Here is a 22,528-nt window from a genome sequence, read left to right on the forward strand (position 1 = left end):
CCTACCTCCACCACCAGCCTGACCATCCCCCCAACCCACCTTCCCCTGGTCCGGCCTCCCTTGGCCCAACCCACCCACCTTCCCCTGGCCCGGCCTCCCTTGGCTCGACCCACCCACCTTCCCATGGCCCGGCTTCCCTCGGCCCGACCCACCCACCTTCCCCTGGCCCAGTTTCCCTTGGCCCGACCCACCCACCTTCCCCTGGCCCGGCTGCCCTTAGTCGACCCACCCACCTTCCCCTGGCCCGGCCTCCCTTGGCCCGACCCACCCACCTTCCCCTGGCCCGGCCTCCCTTGGCCCGACCCACCCCTGGACTCCGAGCTCAGATCCAGCACAGACTTTATTTCGGTTGTAAAATCATGATAGCTGTGAACCAGCTCGATCCGGCCGCAGGAAACCGGGAGGTTGGTCTGTTTTGTACAAAAAGGGAGACGTCTGCCCTTGTGCTCACATTTAAGACACAAGTCAACTGGAGAAACAGAGCTTATATACAGTGATAGGAGAGGGAGGGGGAGAGAAGGGGGGCAGAGGGAAGGGGAGGGAGGGAGAGAGAGAGAGTGGGAGGGAGGGGCAGAGGGAAGAGGAAAGAGGGGAAGAGAGTAGGGGGATTGGAGAGAGGGAAGAAGATAGGGGAGAAGGGGAGGAGAGAGGGAGGGGAGAGCGAAGGGGAGAGGGGAGGGGATGGCTGAGGAAAGTTGGGCTTATGGAATGAGAAGACTGATGGGAACGGGTCGGGAGAGATTTCAAGGTACGGGAGGATTCAGGGAAGGACCCTTGTTTCCTCCCCCCCCCACCACCCCCGACACCTGCTCTCTCACTGCCTCCCCCTCCCACCTCTCCCCTCCCTCATTGCCTCCCCCTCTCTCACCACACCCCTCCCTCACTCTCCTCCCCACTATTCCTCTTTCTCTCCCTCCCTCACTGGCCCTTCCCTCGCAGCTTCCTCACTCTCCTTCCCCTCACTCTCCTTCCCCTCACTCTCACCTCCTTCACCTCGCCACCCCCCCACTCTCCCTTCCCTCACTGCACCGCTCCCCCACTGCAGCCCTCCCCTCCATCACCCACCACTCTATCCCCCTACTGCCCCCCACACTGCCTCATAGATCGGTTTCAGGAACATCGCTCCATCACCCACCCACGAGCCCAACCCCTCCCCCCACACTGTGCCACTGACCCTCCCTCACCAGGATTTGCAAGGGGGTCCGAGGGCAGGGACTGTATTGACCTCCTGGCTCCCTCCGAAAATTGGGGGTGGGCAGAGATCACAGGGCGAGGATGTGCCCCAGGTCGAGGCAGGGCTGGGGTTTCTCTCTGTGGGACGAGGCATTGGGGGAGAGAAGGGCTTCATTCTGGGGGTTACGTGAGAGAGGGCAGAGGATTCACTCTGGGGGTGTGAGGGGGGCAGGAGTTTCACTCTGGGAGATGAGGTATAGGGGAGAGGAGGGCAGGGGATTCACTCTGGGCAGAGGAGGGGCATTTGGGGAGAAAAGGCCTGGCAGTAAACGAGGAACCAGACTGTGACCCTCCCTCCGGAAAATGAGGCGAGGGTGGCAGGGAGATGGGGGAAGGGAAGAGCAGAGACGCCATTCAAAGACAGGAGAGCTTGGTCCATTGAGGGGACTGGCAGGAGGGAGGAGAGAGAGCAAAGGGACTCTGGGACTGGACGTTGCTCTCCCGGAGAGATGGAGGTCCCCTCCTATTGCCCCACCTCGTCAGCACACACGCTTGCCCTCCTCCCAGCCCGCCACGCACAGGGAACCTGGGCTCGCGGCCAACGCATTCAGCAGCAGCCACCGCCGCTGGGCTTCACCGGGGTGCTGTCGATCTTCAGGTTCGGCCGATCGCTGCCCACGGTGGCACCAGGACCCATCCGCTTCTTGATCTCTGCTGCCATGGTCATGAACGCCTGCTCCACGTTGGTGGCGTTCTTGGCACTTGTCTCCAGGAACGGGATGCTCAGCGAGTCGGCGAACTCCTGCTTGGAACGAGGGATGGGATGGCTAAGCAGGAACGTACATGTCCCGTCCCCCCCAGTGAGGGTCAGTGTTTGGGACCCATCCCCCAGTGAGGGTCAGTGTGTAGGGGTCCCATCCCCCAGTGAGCGTCAGTGTGTAGGGGTCCCATCCCCCAGTGAGAGTCAGTGAGGGACCCATCCCACAGTGAATGTCAATGTGTAGAGGGACCCGCCCGTCTCCCAGTGAGGGTCAGTGTGTGTGGGACCTGTTCCCCAGTGAAGTCAGTGTGGGACCCATCCCCCAATGAGGGTCAGTTTGTGGGTCCCATCCCCACTAGTGAGGGTCAGTGTGGGATCCATCCCCCAGTGAGGGTCAGTGTGGGATCCATCTCCCAGTGAGGGTCAATGTGGGATCCATCTCCCAGTGAGGGTCAGTGTGGGATCCATCTCTCAGTGAGGGTCAGTGTGTGTGGGACCTGTTCCCCCAGTGAGGGTCTGTGTGTGTGGGACCCATCCCCCAGTGAGGGTCAGTGTGTAGGGGGACCCACCCGTCCCCAGTGAGGGTCTGTGTGTGTGGGACCCATCCCCCAGTGAAGGTCAGTTTGTGGAACCCATCCCCACTAGTGAGGGTCAGTGTGGGATCCATCCCCCAGTGAAGGTCAGTTTGTGGAACCCATCCCCACTAGTGAGGGTCAGTGTGGGATCCATCCCCCAGTGAGGGTCAGTGTGGGATCCATCTCCCAGTGATGGTCTGTTTGTGTGGGACCTGTCCCCCAGGGAGGGTCCGTATGTAGGGGGACCCGTCCCCCCAGGGAGGGTCAGTGTGTGTGGGACCCATCCCACCCCAGAGAGGGTCAGTGTGTGTGGGACCCACTCCCCCAGTGAGGGTCAGTGTGTAGGGGGACCCATCCACCAGTGAGTGTCAGTGTGTGGGGTGTGGGGGGACCTGTTCCCCCCCAGTGAAGGTCTATGCCCAGCCCTCACCTTTGCCGTCGTGTAATCCACCACCTTCTTGGTGGTCAGGTCACACTTGTTCCCCACCAACAGCTTGTTGACATTTTCGCTGGCGTACCGGTCAATCTCCTGGAGCCACTGCTTCACGTTATTGTACGACTCCTGTGGGGGGACCGGACACGGTCAGGGGGAGGAATGGTGGAAGGTGGGATGGGGAAGATGGAGCTGTCATGGATGTTGGAAGGAGGGAGGGGATGAATGGTGGAACAGCAGAGAAAAGGGAGAGTGGAAGGGACAGACAAATGGAGGGGGAGAGGGAAGGAGGGAATGAGTGTGAGGGAGGGTCGGAAAGACGAGGTAGAGGGAGGGATGGATGGAGGGAGGGGTTGATGGAACGACAGTGGGGAGAAGGAGGGAATGAGTGAATGTGGGGGGATTGAGGGTGAGAGGGAGGGGGAGGGAGGGATGGTTGGAGGGGATGGTGAGGAAGGGACAGATGAAGGGAGAGAGGAGAGAGAGGAATGAGTGAATGCAGGAGGGAGGGATTGTGGATGAGGGGGAGGGAGGAGAGGGTGGTGAGGGAGGGACAGACGAAGGGAGAGAGGAGAGAGAGGTATGAGTGAATGTAGGAGGGAGGGATTGAGGGGGAGGGGATGTTGAGGGAGGGAATGTTGAGGGAGGGACGGACAGAGAGGGGCTGTTGTAGCCTGGGCCGTGTTTGAACAGACACACAGGTGCCTCACCTGGTCCGTGACATCGTACACCACGATGATCCCATGGGCTCCCCTGTAGTAGCTGGACGTGATGGTCCGGAATCGCTCCTGGCCAGCTGTGTCCCACTGAGGGGAGGAGAGAGACAGCATGAGTCAGCCCATAGACCTCCACTCATCGTCGTCCAGGAGTGGGGAGGGGGATAGGTTGGGGATCCTGGTGACAGACACAGGGGCCACGTGCTCCAGAAGACATGGCAGTCAGCCCTTGCTGGCTTACAGGGCTGCCATCTTCCCCACCAACTTCCCTTGAGTTGGGCAGAAATGACAAACAAAGTAAACACCCTCATCAAAAAGCCCTGGGAAGAGTGGATAAATAACTGGGATAAATATTGCTCAGGAAGCCACTGAGGTGGGAGTTCTTAAAAAAAAATTGAGTCCCAGCAGTGCACTAAACCACCATGTGCCCCCGAGAGAGAAGGAGGCCATTCGGTCCATTCAGTTTATGCAAGCTCTCACATTAATCTCATCCCTCCCCCACTCATTTCCCCCAATAGATTTCCCCAGATTTGCTGATCTATTAGAACCATAGAACATTACAGCATGGAAACAGGCCCTTCAAGTATGTGCCAAACCATTTTTCTGCCTCGTCCCCTGACCTGCACCCAGTCCATTCCCCTCCCATTCATGTACCTGTCCAAATTTTTCTTAAAAGTTGAAACTGAACCCGAATTTACCACTTCAGCTCATTTCCCACCCCCACCACTCTCTGTGTGAAGAAGTTCCCCTAAATTTTTCCCCTTTCCCCCTTAACCCATGACCTCTGGTTTGTATCTCACCCACCCTCAGTGGGAAAAGCCTCTCTACATTTACTCTGTCTGTCCCCTCATAATTTTAAATCCCTCCATCAAATCTCCCCTTGTTCTTCTACGCTCCAGGGAATAAAGTCTGTACCTGTTTAATCTTTCCTTGTAACTCAGTTCCTGATGACCAGGCAACATCCTAGTAAATGTTCTCTGCCCTCTTTCTATCTTACTCATATCCTTCCTGTAGTTTGGCGACTAGAACTGCACACAATACCACCATAAGACATAGGTGCAGAATAGGCCATTCAGCCCATTGAGTCTGCTTGGTCATTCATCATGAGCTGATCCATTTTCTCCACTCAGCCCCACTGCCTGGCCTTCTCCCCATAACCTTTGATGTCCTGGCTAATCAAAAATCCATCAATCTCTGCCTTAAATACACCCAACGACCCGGCCTCCACAACTACCTGTGGTAACAAATTCCTGAGATTCAATGCCCTCTGGCTGGAGAAGTTCCTCCACGTCTCTGTTCTGAGCGGACACTCTTCAATCCTGAAGTTGTGCCCTCTTGTCCCGGACTCTCCCATCGTGGGGAACAACCTTTCTACATCGACTCTCTCTACACCTTTCAATATTCAAAATGTTTCAATGAGACCCCCCCCTCATTCTCCTAAATTCCAACGAGTTCAGGCTAAGAGTCATCAATTGCTCCTCACACGATAACTCTTTTCATTCCCGGAATCATCCTTGGGAACCTCCTCTGAACCCTCTCCAGCATCAGCCCATCCTTTCTTAAACGAGGAGCCCAAAACTGCTCACAATTCTCCACGAGAGGCCTCACGTATAAAGCCTCACCCTCCCATCCCTGCCCTTAGATTCTATTCCGGTTGTAACGAATGCCAGCATTGCATTTTCCTCCTTCTCCCCCAACTCAACCTGCACGTTTCCCTCCAGCCCGTCCTGCACGAGGATCCCAGCTCCTTTCGCATTCGGGGATTTTCGATTTTCTCCCCATTTAGAAATCAGTCTGCCTGGTTATTTCTTCTATCTCCCCTCCAGCAACCTTGTTCCTTTGGAAACAAGTGTCTTCCTATCCCACCAACAAACTTTTTTTTAAATATAATTTTTTATTTTTCACACTGTGAACGATATCAACCAAAATATATACAAACATTTCTCATTAATATGCCCAGTGGCATTTTCTCCCTTTTTTCCCCTCCCTCCCCTCTACCCACCCCCCTCCAAAACCAATAAATATTCAACATATACAATACACTAAAACCATTAAACCATGCCTCGCCAACAAAATCTTCACCCCCTCCCCCACCCCCGCCAATCAGGAAGAAGATTCACGAGGTCGAGATCGCGCAGCCCCAGGTTTAAGGACAGTTGGTTTCCCCACTGTTGTCAGATTCTTGAATGAACCTTACCCGGTAAAATGGCAGAGTTCATTCCAACAGGAAAGCCTGCAGGTGCTGGGGCAGCACTGCAGGTGCAGTAGGCCAAAGGACTTGAGAAATTCACCAGGTCACTGACGTTGAGGGCCTGAGCCCTTCACCAAGGTGCGGGACAAAAAGCAGGCAGGTGTCTGGATAAAAAGGTGGAGGGAGGAAGGGGCAGGAGAGGAGGAGAGGTGGGAGGGAGGGGCAGGGTAGAAGGAGAGAGGAAGGGGCAGCAGAGGAAGAGAAGAGACGGGAGGGAGGGGCAGGGGAGAGGAAGGGGCAGGGGAGGAGAAGAGATGGGAGGGAGGGACAGGGGGAAGAGGAGAGAGGGAGGAAGGGGCAGGGGAGGAGGAGAGGAGAGAGGAAGGGGCAGGGGAGGAGGAGAGGCAGGGGAGGAGGAGAGGCAGGGGAGGAGGAGAGGCAGGAGGGAGGGGCAGGGGAGGAGGAGAGGTGGGAGGGAGGGACAGGGAGGAGGAGAGGGAGGAAGGAAGGGCAGTGGGAGGAGGAGAGTAGAGAGAGAAGGGGTAAGGGGAGAAGGAGAGGGAGGGAGGAAGGGGCAAGGGAGGTGGAGCTCAGAACAACAGGCAAGAGATCAGAGGTGGATACAGATGGGAGGGTAGCTGAGGATTTGGGAGGGGTTCACAAGATGAACAGAAGCAGGCCATTAGGCCCATTGAGTCTGTTCCGAAACTCTACACTAAGGTGAACTGTGCTCACCCCAAGTTCCAATTTCCAGCCTTTCCCCGCATCCCTTGATACACTGAATAATTAGATACCTATCCATTTCCTGTTTAAATTCTCCCAGTGATCCGGCCACCACCGCTGTTTGCAGCAGTAAGTTCTACAGATCCACGGCCCTCTGACTAAAGTCGTTCTTCCTCATCTCCATTTTGAATGGATAACGTCTAATTTTGAGACAGTGACCCCTTGTCCTCGACTCGCCCACCAAGGGAAACATCTACATCCACTCTGTCAACACCTTTCAAAATGTCTGAGATTCCCCCCCCCCCATTCTCCTGTACTCCAATGAACACAGTCCGAGAGTCGCCAAACGTTCCTCATACGTTAGCCCAGGGGTCGGGTTATATTGATTATCCAAGGGATCGATAAATGTCTAGGCTATAGAGAAATTTATCATTGATAATATTTATTTTACATGTTTGGGGGGGGGGGGTCGTTGAGAGTTCAAGGATTCCACAGAGAGGTCGATGGTTTAAAAAGTTTGCCAACCCCTGTGTTAGCCCTTGCATTCTGGGAACCATCCTAGTAAATCTCCTCTGCACCCTCTCCAACAACATCACATCCTTTCTAAGTTAGGGGGCCCAAAACTGCACACAGTTCTCTAAATGGGGTCTCACCAGTGCCCCCTAGAGCCTCACCAACACCTCGTTACTCTTATACACTATTCCTCTTGAAATGAAGGCCAACATCGCATTCACCTTCTTCACTACCAATCCTACCTGGGCATTAAATTTTAGATTTCCTTACACGAGGACACCCTTTGCACCTCTGAGGTTTGGATTTTCTCTCCATCCAGATCATTCTCTGCCTGTTTATTTCCACGGCCAAAATGTCGAACCGAACACTTCTCAACGTTGAATCTCATCTGCCATATTTTCGCCCAGTCTCCCAATCTGTCTGCATCCTTCTGCAACTTTACGGTTTCTACTACACTTCCTACTCTGCCATCGAGCTCGGTGTCACCTGCAAATCTGGCCACAAAACCATTCATACCACACTCCGAATCGTCAATCCAAATTGTAAATAGCAGCGGCCCCTGCGGAACGCCGCTCGTTACAGGCAGCCATCCTGAGCGGGGTCCCTTAATTTCAACTCTTTGCTTCCTGCCTATCAGCCACTTTTCTATCCCGCCTAATATAGTCTCTGGAGCTCTCATCTTCTTAAAGCAGCCTCACATGCTGCACCTTATCGTGAGGGGACAGGAGAGAGTCAAGACACAGAAACTCTGGAGGAACTCAGCGCGACTTGCAGCGATTGGAGGTAAAGGTAAACAACCACCATTGCGGCCCTGAGCCCCTCCTCGAGATACAGGTGAAAACAGACAGGAGTCTGCATGAATGGCTGGAGAAGGAAAAGAAACAACGTCCGGCTTTTTTCTTCCATATCTCAAGGAAGGGCTAAGTCCCGGAACGTCAGTAATAGATCTTTACTCCTCCCCAGACGCTGCAAGACTGACTGAGTCCTCCAGCATTTCTGGGTGGGTTTTATCCCCTACTATCCTACTATCACAGCATCTGCAGACTTTTGTGTTTTTCACCTGGGGAAGGAGAGAGACTCGGGGAGGGCGTCTGTTCCGAACCCACCCATTTCTCCCTGTCAGCTCTTTGCAATGCTGTTCTACGGCATACTTGAACTGTGGATCTACTGGCCTACTCACTAAACAACCTGTATCGTGGCAAAATAAATGGGAACCTGAGACAACAAAATGAATCTCAAGGACAACTGTCAGACAGCCAAAGGCTAAAATGACGGTGTGGCCAGACGCAATTCAAGTGCTATTTGCCATCGCCAGAATCACAGATGGCAGCGAGGAAGCGTATGGGAGGGCGGTAGATCAGTTCGTTGAGTGATGTCTCAACAGCCACCTTTCACTGAATGGATTGTGGACCAGCAAGCTAGGAGAACACACTCTAGTCGACATCTAGGGGTCAGCAGTGGAGAGGATCAAGAGATTCAGAATTCTTGGGTGCCAATTTCTCTAAAGAACTACCTCGGGGCCTACATGTCGAGGTCATCATGGAGAAGGCTCGCCAGCGGTGAGGGGTTCGAGATTTGGACTGCCACCAAGACCTCCCACAAATTTCTATAGGTGCACCACGCCTGGTTACATGGAGGTGTCAATGCACAGGCCAGGGCACCAGTCTTCACTCCATCGAGGACGTCCACAAGAGGCGGTGTCTCAAGAAAGCAGCCTCTATCTTCAAGGACCCAAGTCATAGTCCTCTTTGCTCTGCTACCACCGGGAAGGATACCCAGGGGCCTGAAGACGAGCACAAGGATGGCTTCTTCCCCTTCACCATTAGATCCCTGAATGGACCACGAATCCCAGACACGGCCTCACTTCTACTCTTTTTTTTGTACCTGTGATTTTTTTTAAAAATCGTGTATTTATGGAAATGTAATTTATAGTAATTTTGCACAATACTAATGCTGCAAAATAACATTTCTCCAACGCTGGAGAAACTCAGCAGGTCAAACAATGTCCTTTGTGTGGCAAAGATAAAGACACAGAACCGACATTCCCGGCTTGAGCCCTTCATCAAGCAAAGCGGTTTACGTCCAGGAGAGAAGGCCACAAAGGGAGCACAGTATGCTGCAAATCAAACCGGTGGATACACAGGCATCCGAATGAAAGGGTAATGGAGCCGGCACAGTTGCAAAAGCAGGAGAAGGGAGGAAACGCACAGCAGGAAGAGGGAGGAGGGATGGCTCGGTGAATAGAGGGAAGGGAGTGGAAGAGAAGGGGAGGGGGTGAAGGCAGAAACCAGAAAGGCTGATGTTAATGGCATCCGGGTGGAGAGCTCCCAGTCAGAAAATCGGGTGTTCCTCCACTTTACAGGTGGTCTTTGCTGGGATGGTACATGAGGCCATGGACAGACAGGTGAGTGTGGGAGTCGGGCGCGGAATTGAAATGGCCGGCCACTGGGAGGTCCCTGTTGCTGATGGGGACAGAGCTGAGGTGCTCGGCAAAGTGATCTACGTCCAGGAGAGAAGGCCACAAAGGGAGCACAGTATGTTGTAAATCAAACTGGTGGATACACAAGTGAAATGTTGCTTCATTTGGAAGGCCCCGAACTGTGGTGGCAAAAGTGGCTCCTCCTGCGACCGCAGGGAAAGGTGTTGTGGGGGGTGGAGGATGCGGGGATGAGTGCACGAGTGAGCGGTCCTTAAGGAAGGTGGAGAGGGGAGGATGCATCTGTAAGTGCCAGAAATTCCAGAGGATAATGTGTTGGACCCGGAGGCTGGTGGGGCAGTCGGTGTGGACGAGGGGAATCCCATGTTTGTGGCGTCTGGGGGGCAGAGGGGGCGCCAGGGCAGGTGAGCGGGAAATGGAGGCGATGTTGGTGAGGGCAGATGGTGGCGGCTTGTGGAAAAAGGCAAGTATTTTGGATGAAATGTACTGGAAGACCTCACCTTGGGAACATCTGCGGCACAACGGAGAGAAGGGAACGAAACCCTTGCAGGGGAACAGATTTCGTGACAATAAACCTGATTCTGATAGAAAAGATTGGGCAGCTGGGATAACACAACACCATTACAGCGTCAGCAATTGGGACCGGGGTTCTACTTCTGGTGCTGTCTGTAAGCACATTCTCCTCGTGACTGCGTGGGTTTCCTCTGGGAGCTCGTTTCCTCCCGCTCCTCAAAATTGTACCGGGGGTGTAACTGAGTGGTATAGGCTCATGGGCCTGTTACCGTGCTGTAGGCCTAAATTTAAGACCAGCCCTCTGGTCACAGGCTGTCAACAATCTGAGATGTCAGCCCTACTGGCAGGTGGGGCCTGTCAATCACCTGGTAGGGCCCACATCCAGCTGTCACTCACGAAGGGAGGTTCAGGTGGAACGGACTCAGAGGACAGCAAGGCCTGTTCCCGTTCGGGATGGCACTGCTTTCGCGCATCACTCCCACCCTGAGCTCACAATGCAGTAGAACCTCGTTAGAACGCGGTAGCTGGGGTCCAAGATTTTGTACTGAGTCGCAGCCAAGTCGCAGAACAGAATGCGTATATGTCAGAGTGCACCAGCTGCGACGTCCTGCGCCTGCCACCCCAGCCCAAACTTTCCACGCCGGCAGCCCCTGCCCCGAGATCCTGTGCTGGGGGGCAGGGGCAGACAGCGGGGAGGGGGGGGTTGTCAGGCACGGGGATGGCGGCTGTCAGGCAGTGGGGAGGGGGGCTGTCAGGCGCAAAGAGTTGGGTCACTGGCTGACTGGTGTCCAGAGACACCCGTGCTATAAGCAATTCCATGGATTAACGAATCGCGTTCTGGTGAGGTTTCAGTGTACTTACAATCTGTAGTTTGATGGTTTTGCCGTCTAACTCGATAGTTCGAATCTTGAAGTCGACCCCAATGGTGCTGATGTAACTTTCAGTGTACGTGTCGTCCTGTAGCAGAGAGAATTTTTAAATTTAAATTTATCAATTTAGACGGTAACAGCCCAATGAGCCCGCTCCGCCCAATTTACACTCAATTAAGCTACATTTTGAAGGGTGGGAGGACGCGGAGCCCCCGGGTAAAACCAGCGCAGACACGGGGAGAATATGCAAACTCCTTACAGACAGCACAAGATCCAATTGCTGGCGCTGTAACAGAGTTTGCTACACCAACCGTGCCACCCCAAGATGATGGGAATGGTGAGGGAATCATTGCTCCTGTGAAGGTAAAGCAACACCTCTTCTTCTGACACACCCAACCACCCACAAGGACACAGCAGAATTCAGAAAACAATGACACAGACTGTACTCCAGGGAGGACAAAAAGAACGGTGAAGTCAGCCACCTATAAATACCGGTGCTTCCAGTTTGCTTTCTTTTTACAATGTTATGCAGAAGATGATTCCGCTTTGATCTAATTCTGGCTGTACTTCCTTGGATGGATGTGATTAAATCCATGCTGCCCCTTCACCAGGATGGTGGAGAGGAAGCTTCACTCTGTCTCTGACTCCAGGAGTGTGTGATGGGATTGGGGAAAGGGAGCTTCACTCTGCGTCTGACCCTCGGAGTGTGTGATGGGACAGTGCAGAGGGAGCATCACTCTGGGTCTGACCCCGGGAGTGTGTGACGGGACGGTGTGGAGGGAGTTTCACTCTGTGTCTGACCCCGGGAATGTGTGATGGGATGGTGCGGAGGGAGCTTCACTCTGTATATGACCCCGGGAGTGTGTGTTGGGACGGTGCGGAGGGAGCTTCACTCTGGGTCTGACCCCGGGAGTGTGTGTTGGGACGGTGCGGAGGGAGCTTCACTCTGTGTCTGACCCCGGGAATGTGTGATGGGATGGTGCGGAGGGAGCTTCACTCTGGGTCTGACCCCGGGAGTGTGTGACTGGACGGTGTGGAGGGAGCTTCATTCTGGGTCTGACCCCGGGAGTATGTGACGGGACGGTGTGGAGGGAGCTTCACTCTGTGTCTGACCCCGGGATTGTGTGTTGGGACGGTGCGGAGGGAGCTTCACTCTGTATCTGACCCCGGGAGTGTGTGTTGGGACGGTGCGGAGGGGCTTCACTCTGTGTCTGACCCCGGGAGTGTGTGTTGGGACGGTGCGGAGGGAGCTTCACTCTGTGTCTGACCCCGGGAATGTGTGATGGGACGGTGCGGAGGGAGCTTCACTCTGGGTCTGACCCCGGGAGTGTGTGACTGGACGGTGTGGAGGGAGCTTCATTCTGGGTCTGACCCCGGGAGTGTGTGACGGGACGGTGTGGAGGGAGCTTCACTCTGTGTCTGACCCCGGGAGTGTGTGTTGGGACGGTGCGGAGGGAGCTTCACTCTGGGTCTGACCCCGGGAATTTGTGATGGGACGGTGCGGAGGGAGCTTCACTCTGTATCTGACCCCTGGAGTGTGTGTTGGGACGGTGCGGAGGGGCTTCACTCTTTGTCTGACCCCGGGAGTGTGTGTTGGGACGGTGCGGAGGGAGCTTCACTCTGTGTCTGACCCCGGGAATGTGTGATGGGACGGTGTGGAGGGAGCTTCATTCTGGGTCTGACCCCGGGAGTGTGTGACGGGACGGTGCAGAGGGAGCTTCACTCTGTGTTTGACTCCGGGAGTGTGTGATGGGATGGGGAAGAGGGAGCTTCATCATGTCTGATATGTGCTGCAGCTGTCCAGGATGACAGGAGGATGGGATACTCACAGCGAATCGTAGCAGTAAGCAGGACTTCCCAACCCCAGAATCTCCAATCAGCAGCAATTTAAACAGGTAGTCACTGCAAAGAGAAATAGAGGCAGGTCAGAGAAGCTACCGGAAGTGGAATCTCCAGTCCTTCCCTCCAGTGGGATAGCCCCTGGGAGCCCACATAGGGCTGAAAGCCCACCGTCAGCTTCTGGAGGGGAAGCATCCCAGTGCTGAACACCAGTCCCAGGCCTGGACAGGGGACTGATAGCTCAGTCCAGATCAGTTTCAAGGCACAAATCAGAGAGTTCACTGTCGATGAACTTTTCAATCACAAAAGTCAATCGGATGACTGAGTCCCGAGACTTAAAATGTATGGAAAAGTAGTTAAAAAAAACAAGACACTGATCAGCACAGAGAGTCGTAGACCAAAGCAGAAACACCCCTAACCACAATATCTTAGACGTACAGTAAAACCCCAAGTATCCGGCACCTCTGGGGATTGGTGGATGCTGAATAAGCATATTTTCATCAGGTAATTCTGCTATAATCGGACAACAATGAACTTATACTTGAAAACAAAGTTTCTTTGGTGTGGAGAAGGGAGAGCAACAGAACGATATCATATCTTTGATGTTAATGACGAGGCTTCATGATTCATCGGCGACCTGGCATTTTAAAAAGTGGGGGGGGGGGTGTTCTGCTTCCAATGGCGATGATGCGAGAGCAGGCTGCGCTTTCACACCGCCAGAAGGCGATTAGTGAGTTAACTCGGCCGGGCTCTGACACTTGCCCCCACCGGGCAACATCTTAGTAAATCTTCTCTGCCCTCTTTCTATCTTATTGATATCTTTCCTGCAGTTCTGTGATGTCATTTTCAGAGAATTATGTATCTGTGTTCCCAGATCCCTGTCTACTGCACTCCCCAGTGCCCGACCATTTACTGTGTATGTCCTTTCTTGGTTTGTCCTTCCAAAATGCAATACCTCACACTTGACTGCATTAAACTCCATCTGCCATTTTTCAGTCCCTTTTTTTCCCAGCTGGTCCAGATCCCTCTGCAAGGTTTGAAAACCTTCTCCACTGTTCACAACACCTCCAATCTTAGTGCCATCTACAAACTTGGTGATCCAATTCACCACATTATCATCCAGATCAATGATATAGACAACAAACAACAATGGTCCCATCCCCGAGGCACACCACTCATCTCAGGCCTCCAGAATCGTCCACTGCTACTCTCTGGCTTCTCCCGCCCCACCCATTGTCGAATCCAGTTCACTACTTCACCATGAATACCGAGCGTCTGAACCTAACCTCTCAGGTGGGACCTTGTCAAAGGACTCACCAACCTCTCATCTCTCCTCAACCTTCCCTGCTTCAGATTTATTGTCAGAGTACTTGAACTAAGTCACATACAATCCTGAGATTCTTTTCCCTGTGGCCCAGGTAGAATTACCACGTGCAAAAAAAACCTGACTCCATGCACACATGTAAACAAATAAAGAAATGCTAACAAACCGTGCAATAGAGAAAAAAAAATCAATAAAACGCAAAAGTAAGAGTCCTTAAACGAGTCCCTGATTAAGTTTGTTATTGAGGAAAAACACACAAAGCTGGAGAAACTCGGCAGGTTGAACAGTGTCCTTTATGTAGCAAAGGTAAAGATACAGAACAGAAATTTTGGGCTTCATCAAGGTCTGAAAAAATGTCGGCAGGCACTCGAACAAAGATTAGAAGGGGGGTTAGATGTGGTCGCAAAGGCAGGAGGTGATGGGCGGTGAAGGGGACAGGAGCGATCAAGGGGAGGATGGATGGCTGGGGAAGGGAAGGGGAAGTGGAGTTGGGGGGGAGGAGAACTGGAAAAGGGTGGGGGGGTAGAGGACAGCAGGGTAGCAGAAACTGGAGAAGTCGACGTTAATGCCACCTGGCCAGAGAGGGGCCCAGACGTTTTCCGTCTGGGCATTGTTCCACAAATTTACGGGTGGTCTTGGTGGGGCAGTACACGAGGCTGTAAACCAGGAGGGTCCCCAAACCTTTTTGGACCATCGACCCCTTCATGGAATTTTTGATACCTTATCTACCCCGGCGCGGGATGGGGGCGGCACTGGTCGAAGGGAGGGTGGCGGCATTCAACGGTTGGGGGAGTAGTGGTGCCAGACCAGGGGTGCGGTGCGGCAGCGTTGGACACACAGCTCCACATTCTCCACTGTCAGTACTTCACTCCCTACTTATTAAGAGACTGAAGCCAAATACAACATGGCGGTTGAGAGGTTGGCCACCCCTGCCATAGACGCTATTTTCAAAAGTTAAATTGACCCCACCCAACCCTGCTGTTTATAGACCCCCCCTGGATTGTCCTATCGACCCCCAGGGGTTGATATCGACCACTTTGGAGACCCATACCGTAGATAGACATGTGAGTGTGGGAACGTCACACAGAAATGAAATGGTTGGCTACTGTGAGCTCTCTGTCACTGTCGCGGACAACGAAGCGATTGCCCAATCTGCTCCCGTCTCTCTGATGTCAAGAAGGCCACAGAGGAGCCTGATGGTGGAGGGGGAGCAGCTGTTCCTGAACCTGGTGGTGTGAGTCTTGTGCCACCTAGACCTCTTTCAAAGACAACATCTCCAGCAGTCCCACAATAGCCAGAGTTCTTGTCCCCAGGGTCGCTCATGTTTAACTGTTCTCTGAGGATCTGACAATCCCCCTGAAGGCAGCACCATTCACATGGGTCAAGGAGGGAGGTGGAAGGCTCAAAGGTCAAAGTGCCAGGGTCAATAAGGGACGAACAAGGGTCAAGGAAGGAGGAACAAGGGTCAAGAAAGGAGGTGCAAGGGGCAAAAGAGGTGCAAGGGCAAAAAGTGAAGGTGTCAGGATCAAGAAGGGACATTCAAGGGTCAAGGATCAAGGAAGAAGGGTCAAGGAGGGAGGTGAAAGGCTCAAAGTCAAGGAGGGACGTTCAAGGGTCAAGGAAGGAGGAACAAGGGTCAAGAAAGGAGATGCAAGGGGCAAAAGAGGTGCAAGGGCAAAAAGTGAAGGTGTCAGGATCAAGAAGGGTCATTCAAGGGTCAAGGATCAAGGAAGAAGGGTCAAGGAGGGAGGTGAAAGGCTCAAAGTCAAGGAGGGACGTTCAAGGGTCAAGGAAGGAGGAACAAGGGTCAAAAGTCAATGTGCCCGGGTCAAGGAAGGACATACAAGGGTCAAAAAGGTGCCTAGGTAATGCAAGGGTCAATCAGGTAGGGACAGAGTTCAAGCGTCATGAAGGGAGGTGCAGGGGTCAAGGGTGCAGGGTTCACAGGTCAAGAGATTGGGGTGTCCAGGATGTGCTGTCTGTGACTTCCCCTTTAAGGGCCCGCCCCTTTAACTGCATTTCTGTCGGCCGGCCGATACCCGGTTGAGGGCGGGGTTCGCTCCCCCCTCCTCCCCGACGCCGCGGCTCAGCCCCTGGCCCCGCTGCCCGCCCCGGCCCCGCACTCACTACTCGGGGTTCATGGCTGCGGCCGCGGCGCCTCCGCTCTCCGGCAAAACAAACCCGTAAAATGGCGGCACCGTCCGCCCGGAACTGACGTTAGGCGACGTGGCGCTGCCGCACCCCGGCCGCACAGCTAAGGCGCAGGTGCGGGGACCGCCTCCGCCAAGGCATGCCGGGATCTGTAGTTTACTGTTCCTGCCCCTTCCCCTCCTTCCTCACCCCTTCCTTTCTCACCCTCCCCCTTCCTTTCCCCTTCATCACCCCATTTCCCTTTTTTCCTTCCCCTGCACCCTCTCACACCCCCTCTCCCCACCTCTCTCCCCCTCATCTACTCTGCCCCTCCCCGCCTCTTCCCACACCCTTCTCTATCCCTCTCCCTCCATTCTCTCTCTCTCCTCAGCCAAAATCACTTCACTTACCTCCACCTGAGAACAACCAGTCGATTCAACAGCAGGTAGCTTCACACAAGCGCTTTCGGCTTGAAATGCGGCCCCATGAGGAGCGTCCGGACAACATCTCGATGCGGCGTTGCCCAAATCCTGCAGGAGTTCTTGGAACTGCCAGGATGGAGACTCATCAAGTTCAGGGAATCCCGCCACAGCCAGCTGTCTCCGTCACTCTTCAATCTTTAGCCAAAGGTAATGGGGAGAAGACCCAAGATTAAATGGTGGGACAGACTCGAAGGGCTGAATGGCCTATTTCTGCTCCTGTGTCTGTGGTTTCAATGTGAACCACAACACAGCGGCAAGTGGACACGGCGGTGGAGACCATCAAGGGCATCTGCAAGAGGCGGTGTCTTAAGAAAGCAGCCTCTATCCTCAAAGACCCCCACCACCCTCTTCTACCATCGGGAAGGGGTACAGGAGCCTGAAGACGAGCACTCAGTGGCACAAGGATGGTTTCTTCCCTTCCGCCATCAGATCCCTGAATGATCAATGAACCACAGATATGGCCTCACTTTCTCTTCTTTTACACTTAATTTTCAGATGCAATTTTATAGCAATATTTGCACTGTAATGTTGCCACTAACTTCTGATAACTGACATTTCGGGCTGAGGGAGAAGGACAGACCAACAGGACAAGAGAAAGGTGAGAGTTGAGATGCATGGAACCTTGGCTGTGAAGATTAAAAATTGGCTTGCCTGTAGAAAGCAGAGAGCAGTCATGGAAGGAAAGGATTCTGCCTGGAGGTCAGGGACTAGTGGAGGGGCCGCAGGGATCTGTTCTGGGATCCTCTGCTCTTCGTGATTTTGGTTGGAGGGGCTGTGGATGGAGCTGAAGGTTAAAAGAAGATATCGACAGGATGCAGAGTTGGGCGGAGAAGTGGCAGATGGCGTTCAATCCAGATCAGGGTAAGGTGATGCATTTTGGAAGGACAAACCAGAAGGGTAAGAATAGGGTTAATGGTCAGATACTTAACAGTGTGGAGGAACAGAGGGACCTTGGGGTCCAAATCCATACATCCCTCAAGGTCTCCGCGCAGGTTGATAGGATAGTTAAGAAGGCTGATGGGACGCTGGGCTTCATTAGTCGGGGGATTGAGTTCAGGAGTTGCGAGGCCATGTTGCAACTCTACAAATTAACTGGAGTATTGCATTCAGTTCTGGTCACCCCATTAAAGGGAGGATGTGGACGCTGTGGAGAGGGGACAGAGGAGATTCACCAGGATGTTGCCTGGATTAGGAAACATCTTTTGAGGCGAGGTTAGCAGAGTTGGGACTTTTCTCTCTGGAGCGAAGAAGCACGAGAGGAGACTTGATAGAGGTTGACAAGATTCTGAGAGGCATCGGCAGAGTGGACAGCCAGCACCTGTTTCCCAGGGCAGGATCAGCGAACACCCAGAGGACGTCTATACAAAGTGAAGGCAGAGAAGTTTAGGGGAGACATCGGGGTGTTTTTTTTTTACACAGAGAGGGTTAAGGGTAGTTTTTTTTCGTAACATATGGGTCAGTACATCGAGAACCGAAGGGCCAGCAATGTGCAGTCATGTAATAGCTATACCAGATGCTGGTAAGAGACCACACTTACTGAGAATTTGGCTGCTCTCCCAAGAGGTTTCATTGCAGGGGATGTTTGATGGGCTGAACCATATTCACAACACTTTTGCAGTTTTTCTTGGGCTGACCAGTTCCCATCCATTGCAGCAATGCAGGCAGACAAGGCTCTCTGCACGGCGAATCTGGAAAATTTGGCAAGACACCTCTGGAGCACGATGAATTTCCCAAGGGCATAGAGTAAATGCAACTAGGCGTTTTCCACCAAGATGAAGCAAGATACAACCCAAGATTCAAGATAACTTTATTGTCATGTAATAGCAGGTGTAATATTACACAAAATAGTCTGCTGTGAAGATTCACCATGAGCTGAAATTGTCTGACGCCCCTTACTGTAGAGAAGCAAGAGAGAGTCACCGTGTGTCTGTGGATTCACCTCCGCAGCCTTGAGCTCCAGATCCAAACCTCCGACATGATCAGGTGCCCTTTCACCCAGCCTCCAGCACCCCGGTGAGAGTCAGCAGTCTGATTGGGTTCCTTGCCTCAGGTCACCAGCCTGTGTGTTCTTCAGTCACAGAGCCCCTCGCTAGTCTGCTGTCTCAAGGGTCATCCCCTCCTTCTCAAACAGGAAGTGGTTTCCCCGTTTACTGGCGCCTCTGCTTCCTGAGTCTCCAACCCCTCGTGGCTGCTGCATCTTGGGTGCAGACCCCATGGCCAAAGGATTTTAAATTAAACCCCCCGTTGGCCCCATTATCAGGCCTCTTAAAGCCTGTTCAGAGCCGTTGGCAGTTAGACCAAGCATTTGGACCCTGCAGAGAGCAAAGCGTCTCCGCTCCCCAGCTCCACACCAGCACTGCTGTTACTGCTCCTCCAGTTAAGGGTAAAATTTAAGGGGAACTTCTTCACAGAGAGAGCGGCAGGGGTGTGGAACGAGCTGCTGGCTGAAGTGGTGAATGCGGGCTCAATTTTACCATTAAAAAAAATTATTTTTCACACTATGAACCATACTAACCAAAATACATAGAGACATTTTTCTCTTGTATAGTGTCATTTTCTCCCCTTTCCCCCCCCTCACCCCCCCTCCCCATTTATTCAAAGTTCAATCTATATGATACATTAAACCCGTTAAAAAATGTCGTCACATAATAAAAATAAACAAGAAATTTGTGTCTTTTACTTTTACACACTGGGTCAGTTCATTTCGTTGTCTTCTCCTTCTGTCATTTTAGGTGGTGGAGGTCTGTGGTAGGATTTCTCTATTGTGTTTCATGTATGGTTCCCATATTTGTTCGAATATTGTGATGTTATTTCTTAAATTATATGTTATTCTTTCCAATGGAATACATTTATTTATTATTTCTATGTACTATTGCTGTATTCTCAGGTTATCTTCTAATTTCCAGGTTGACATAATATTTTTTTGCTACAGCTAAGGCTATCATAATAAATCTTTTCTGTGCTCCATCCAAATAGAGTCCAAGTTCTTTACATCTTATATTACTTAGAAGGAAGATCTCTTGGGTTTTTTGGTATATTGCTTTTTGTGATTTTATTTAATAAATTTTATTTAGATCTTCCCAAAATTTTTCCACTTTCTCATATGCCCAAATTGCATGTACTGTTGTTCCTGTTTCCTTCGTACAGCGAAAACATCTGACACTGTTGGGTCCTATTTATTTAAATTTTGAGGTGTAATGTATAGCCTGTGTATCCAGTTATATTGTATCATATGTAACCTCGTGTTTATTGTATTTCTCATAGTTCCTGAGCATAACTTCTCCAATGTTTCATTCTTTATCTTTATGTTTAGATCTTGTTCCCATTTTTGTTTAGTTTTACCATTTGTTTCCTCATTCTCCTTTTCTTTTAGTTTAATATACATGTTTGTTACAAATTTTTTGATTATCATTGTGTGTAATCACATATTCAAAATTACTTCCCTCTGGTAACCTCAAGACTGCTTCCCAATTTGTCCTTCAAGTAGGATTTCAGTTGGTAGTATGCCAACACTGTATCGTGAGTTATATTATACTTATTCTTCATTTGTTCTAAGGTTAATAATTTATTTCCTGAAAAGCAATTTTCTATTCTTTTGATCCCTTTTTTCTCCCATTCTCTAAAGGTTATCTATTGTAAAAGGGATTAGCTGATTTTGTGTCAGTATTAGTTTTGGTAGTTGGTAATTTGTTTTATTCCTTTCTACATGAATCTTCTTCCAAATATTGAGCAGATGGTGTAATACTGGAGAATTCATACATTGTACCAATTTTTCATCCCATTTATATATGTTCAGGTATCTTCTCCCCTATTTTATCTAGTTCTAATCTAGTCCAATCTGGCTTTTCCCTTGTTTGATAAAAATCTGATAGGTATCTTAATTGTGCAGCTCTATAATAATTTTTAAAGTTTGGTAGTTGTAAGCCTCCTTGTTTATACCATTCTGTTAATTTATCTAGTGCTATCCTCGGTTTTCCCCCCTTTCCATAAAAATTTCCTTACTATTTTCTTTAACTCCTTGAAGAATTTCTCTGTCAAGTGTATTGGCAATGCCTGAAATAGGTATAATATCCTTGGGAAAATGTTCATTTTAATACAGTTTATCCTTCCTATTAGTGTTAATGGTAAATCTTTCCAATGCTCTAAATCGTCCTGTAATTTTTTCATTAGTGGATAATAATTGAGTTTATATAGATGGCTGAGATTTTTATTTATTTGTATACCTAGGTATCGTGTTGCTTGCGTTTGCCATCTGAATGGTGATTCTTTCTTAAATTTTGAGAAATCCGCATTATTCATTGGCATTGCTTCACTTTTATTTGCGTTAATCTTGTATCCCGACACTTCTCCATATTCCTTCAATTTCCTATGTAATTCCTTTATTGATATTTCTGGTTCTGCTAAGTATACTATAACATCATCTGCAAATAAACTGATTTTATATTCCTTGTCTTTTATTTTTATCCTTTTTATTTTATTTTCTGTTCTTATCAGTTCTGCTAGTGGTTCTATGGCTCATGCGAACAATAAGGGAGATAGTGGGCATCCCTATCTTGCTGATCTGCTTAAGTTAAATTGTTTTGATATATATCCATTTACTGTCACTTTCGCCAATGGCCCCTTATATAATGCTTTAATCCAATTAATATATTTCTCTGGTAAGCTGAATTTTTGTAGTACTTTGAATAAATAATTCCATTCTACTTCTCTGCGTCTAAAGCAACCGCTACTGTTGGAGTTTTATTTCCTTCTACTGCATGAATTAAGTTAATAAATTTACAGATATTGTCTGTTGTTTGTCTTTTTTTTTAATAAATCCAGTTTGATCTAGATTTACTATTTTTGGTACATAGTCGACTAATCTGTTTGCTAATAGTTTAGCTATTATCTTATAATCTGTGTTAAGTAAAGATATTGGTCTATATGACGCTGGTGCGAGTGGATCTTTCCCTGTCTTTGGTATTACTGTAATTATTGCCGTTTTGCATGAATCTGGTAAGCTTTGTGTTTTATCAATCTGGTTAATTACTTCCAGAAGGGGAGGAATTAAAAAATCTTTAAATGTTTAATAGAATTCTATTGGGAATCCATCCTCTCCTGGTGTTTTATTATTCGGTAGTTTTTTTTATTATCTCTTGTATTTCTTATATTTGAAATGGTTCTGTTAATTTATTTTGTTCCTCTGTTTGTAATTTTGGTAGTTCAATTTTAGTTAAAAATTCATCTATTTTGTTTTCTTTCCCTTCGTTTTCAGTTTGATATAATTGTTTGTAGAATTCTCTGAAGTTTTCATTAATCTCCGTTGGATTATGTGATTTGCTTGTCTTTTTTCCTTAATGCCAATACCATTCTCTTAGTTTGTTCTGTCTTAAGCTGCCACGCTAGAATTTTGTGCATTTTTTCTCCTAGTTCATAATATTTCTGTTTTGTCTTCATTACGTTCTTCTCCACCTTATATGTTTGTAGTGTTTCATATTTTATTTTTTTATCTGCCAAATCTCTTCTTTTAGTTGTGTCTTCCTTCATTGCTAATTCTTTTTCTATATTTGCTATTTCCCTTTCCAACTGCTCTGTTTCCTGATTGTAGTCCTTCTTCATCTTGGCTACATAACTTATTATTTGCCCTCTGATGAACGCTTTCATTGCGTCCCATAGTATAAACTTATCTTTCACTGATTCCGTATTTATTTCAAAGTACATTTTAATTTGTCGTTCAATTAATTCTCTAAAATCCTGCCTTTTAAGTAGCATGGAGTTTAATCTCCATCTATACATTCTTGGGGGGATGTCCTCTAACTCTATTGTCAATAACAGGGGTGAGTGGTCCGATAATAGTCTAGCTTTATATTC

At 50.2% G+C, this 22,528-nt stretch overlaps 2 protein-coding genes across 3 annotated transcripts in view; both read right to left on the reverse strand.

The window, feature by feature from the left end:
- Window positions 1–322: 322 nt before the first annotated feature.
- LOC138740885 (ras-related protein Rab-1B) lies at window positions 323–16,301 on the reverse strand. The gene is made up of 6 exons (XM_069894160.1): window positions 16,194–16,301; window positions 12,733–12,805; window positions 10,896–10,991; window positions 3,652–3,747; window positions 2,939–3,070; window positions 323–1,975 (listed from the first exon to the last, which is right to left on the reverse strand). Exons 1-6 carry the CDS (start codon window positions 16,205–16,207, stop codon window positions 1,781–1,783), a joined length of 606 nt encoding a protein of 201 aa, XP_069750261.1. The 5' UTR covers window positions 16,208–16,301; the 3' UTR covers window positions 323–1,780.
- Window positions 16,302–16,786: 485 nt separating this feature from the next.
- LOC138740875 (kinesin light chain 2-like) overlaps window positions 16,787–22,528 on the reverse strand; it is a 61,600-nt gene continuing 55,858 nt past the window's right edge. The window contains exon 16 of one of the 2 annotated variants that reach the window (XM_069894128.1): window positions 16,787–16,813. In XM_069894128.1, the coding sequence (XP_069750229.1) occupies window positions 16,802–16,813 (12 nt within the window). In that variant the 3' untranslated portion in view covers window positions 16,787–16,801. Of the gene's footprint in view, window positions 16,814–18,245; window positions 18,367–22,528 lie in introns of those variants that run through there. The other variant, XM_069894122.1, reaches the window with a different exon arrangement.

Source organism: Narcine bancroftii, chromosome 8 (genome assembly GCF_036971445.1).
Source record: "Narcine bancroftii isolate sNarBan1 chromosome 8, sNarBan1.hap1, whole genome shotgun sequence".
Lineage (NCBI taxonomy): Eukaryota > Metazoa > Chordata > Chondrichthyes > Torpediniformes > Narcinidae > Narcine > Narcine bancroftii.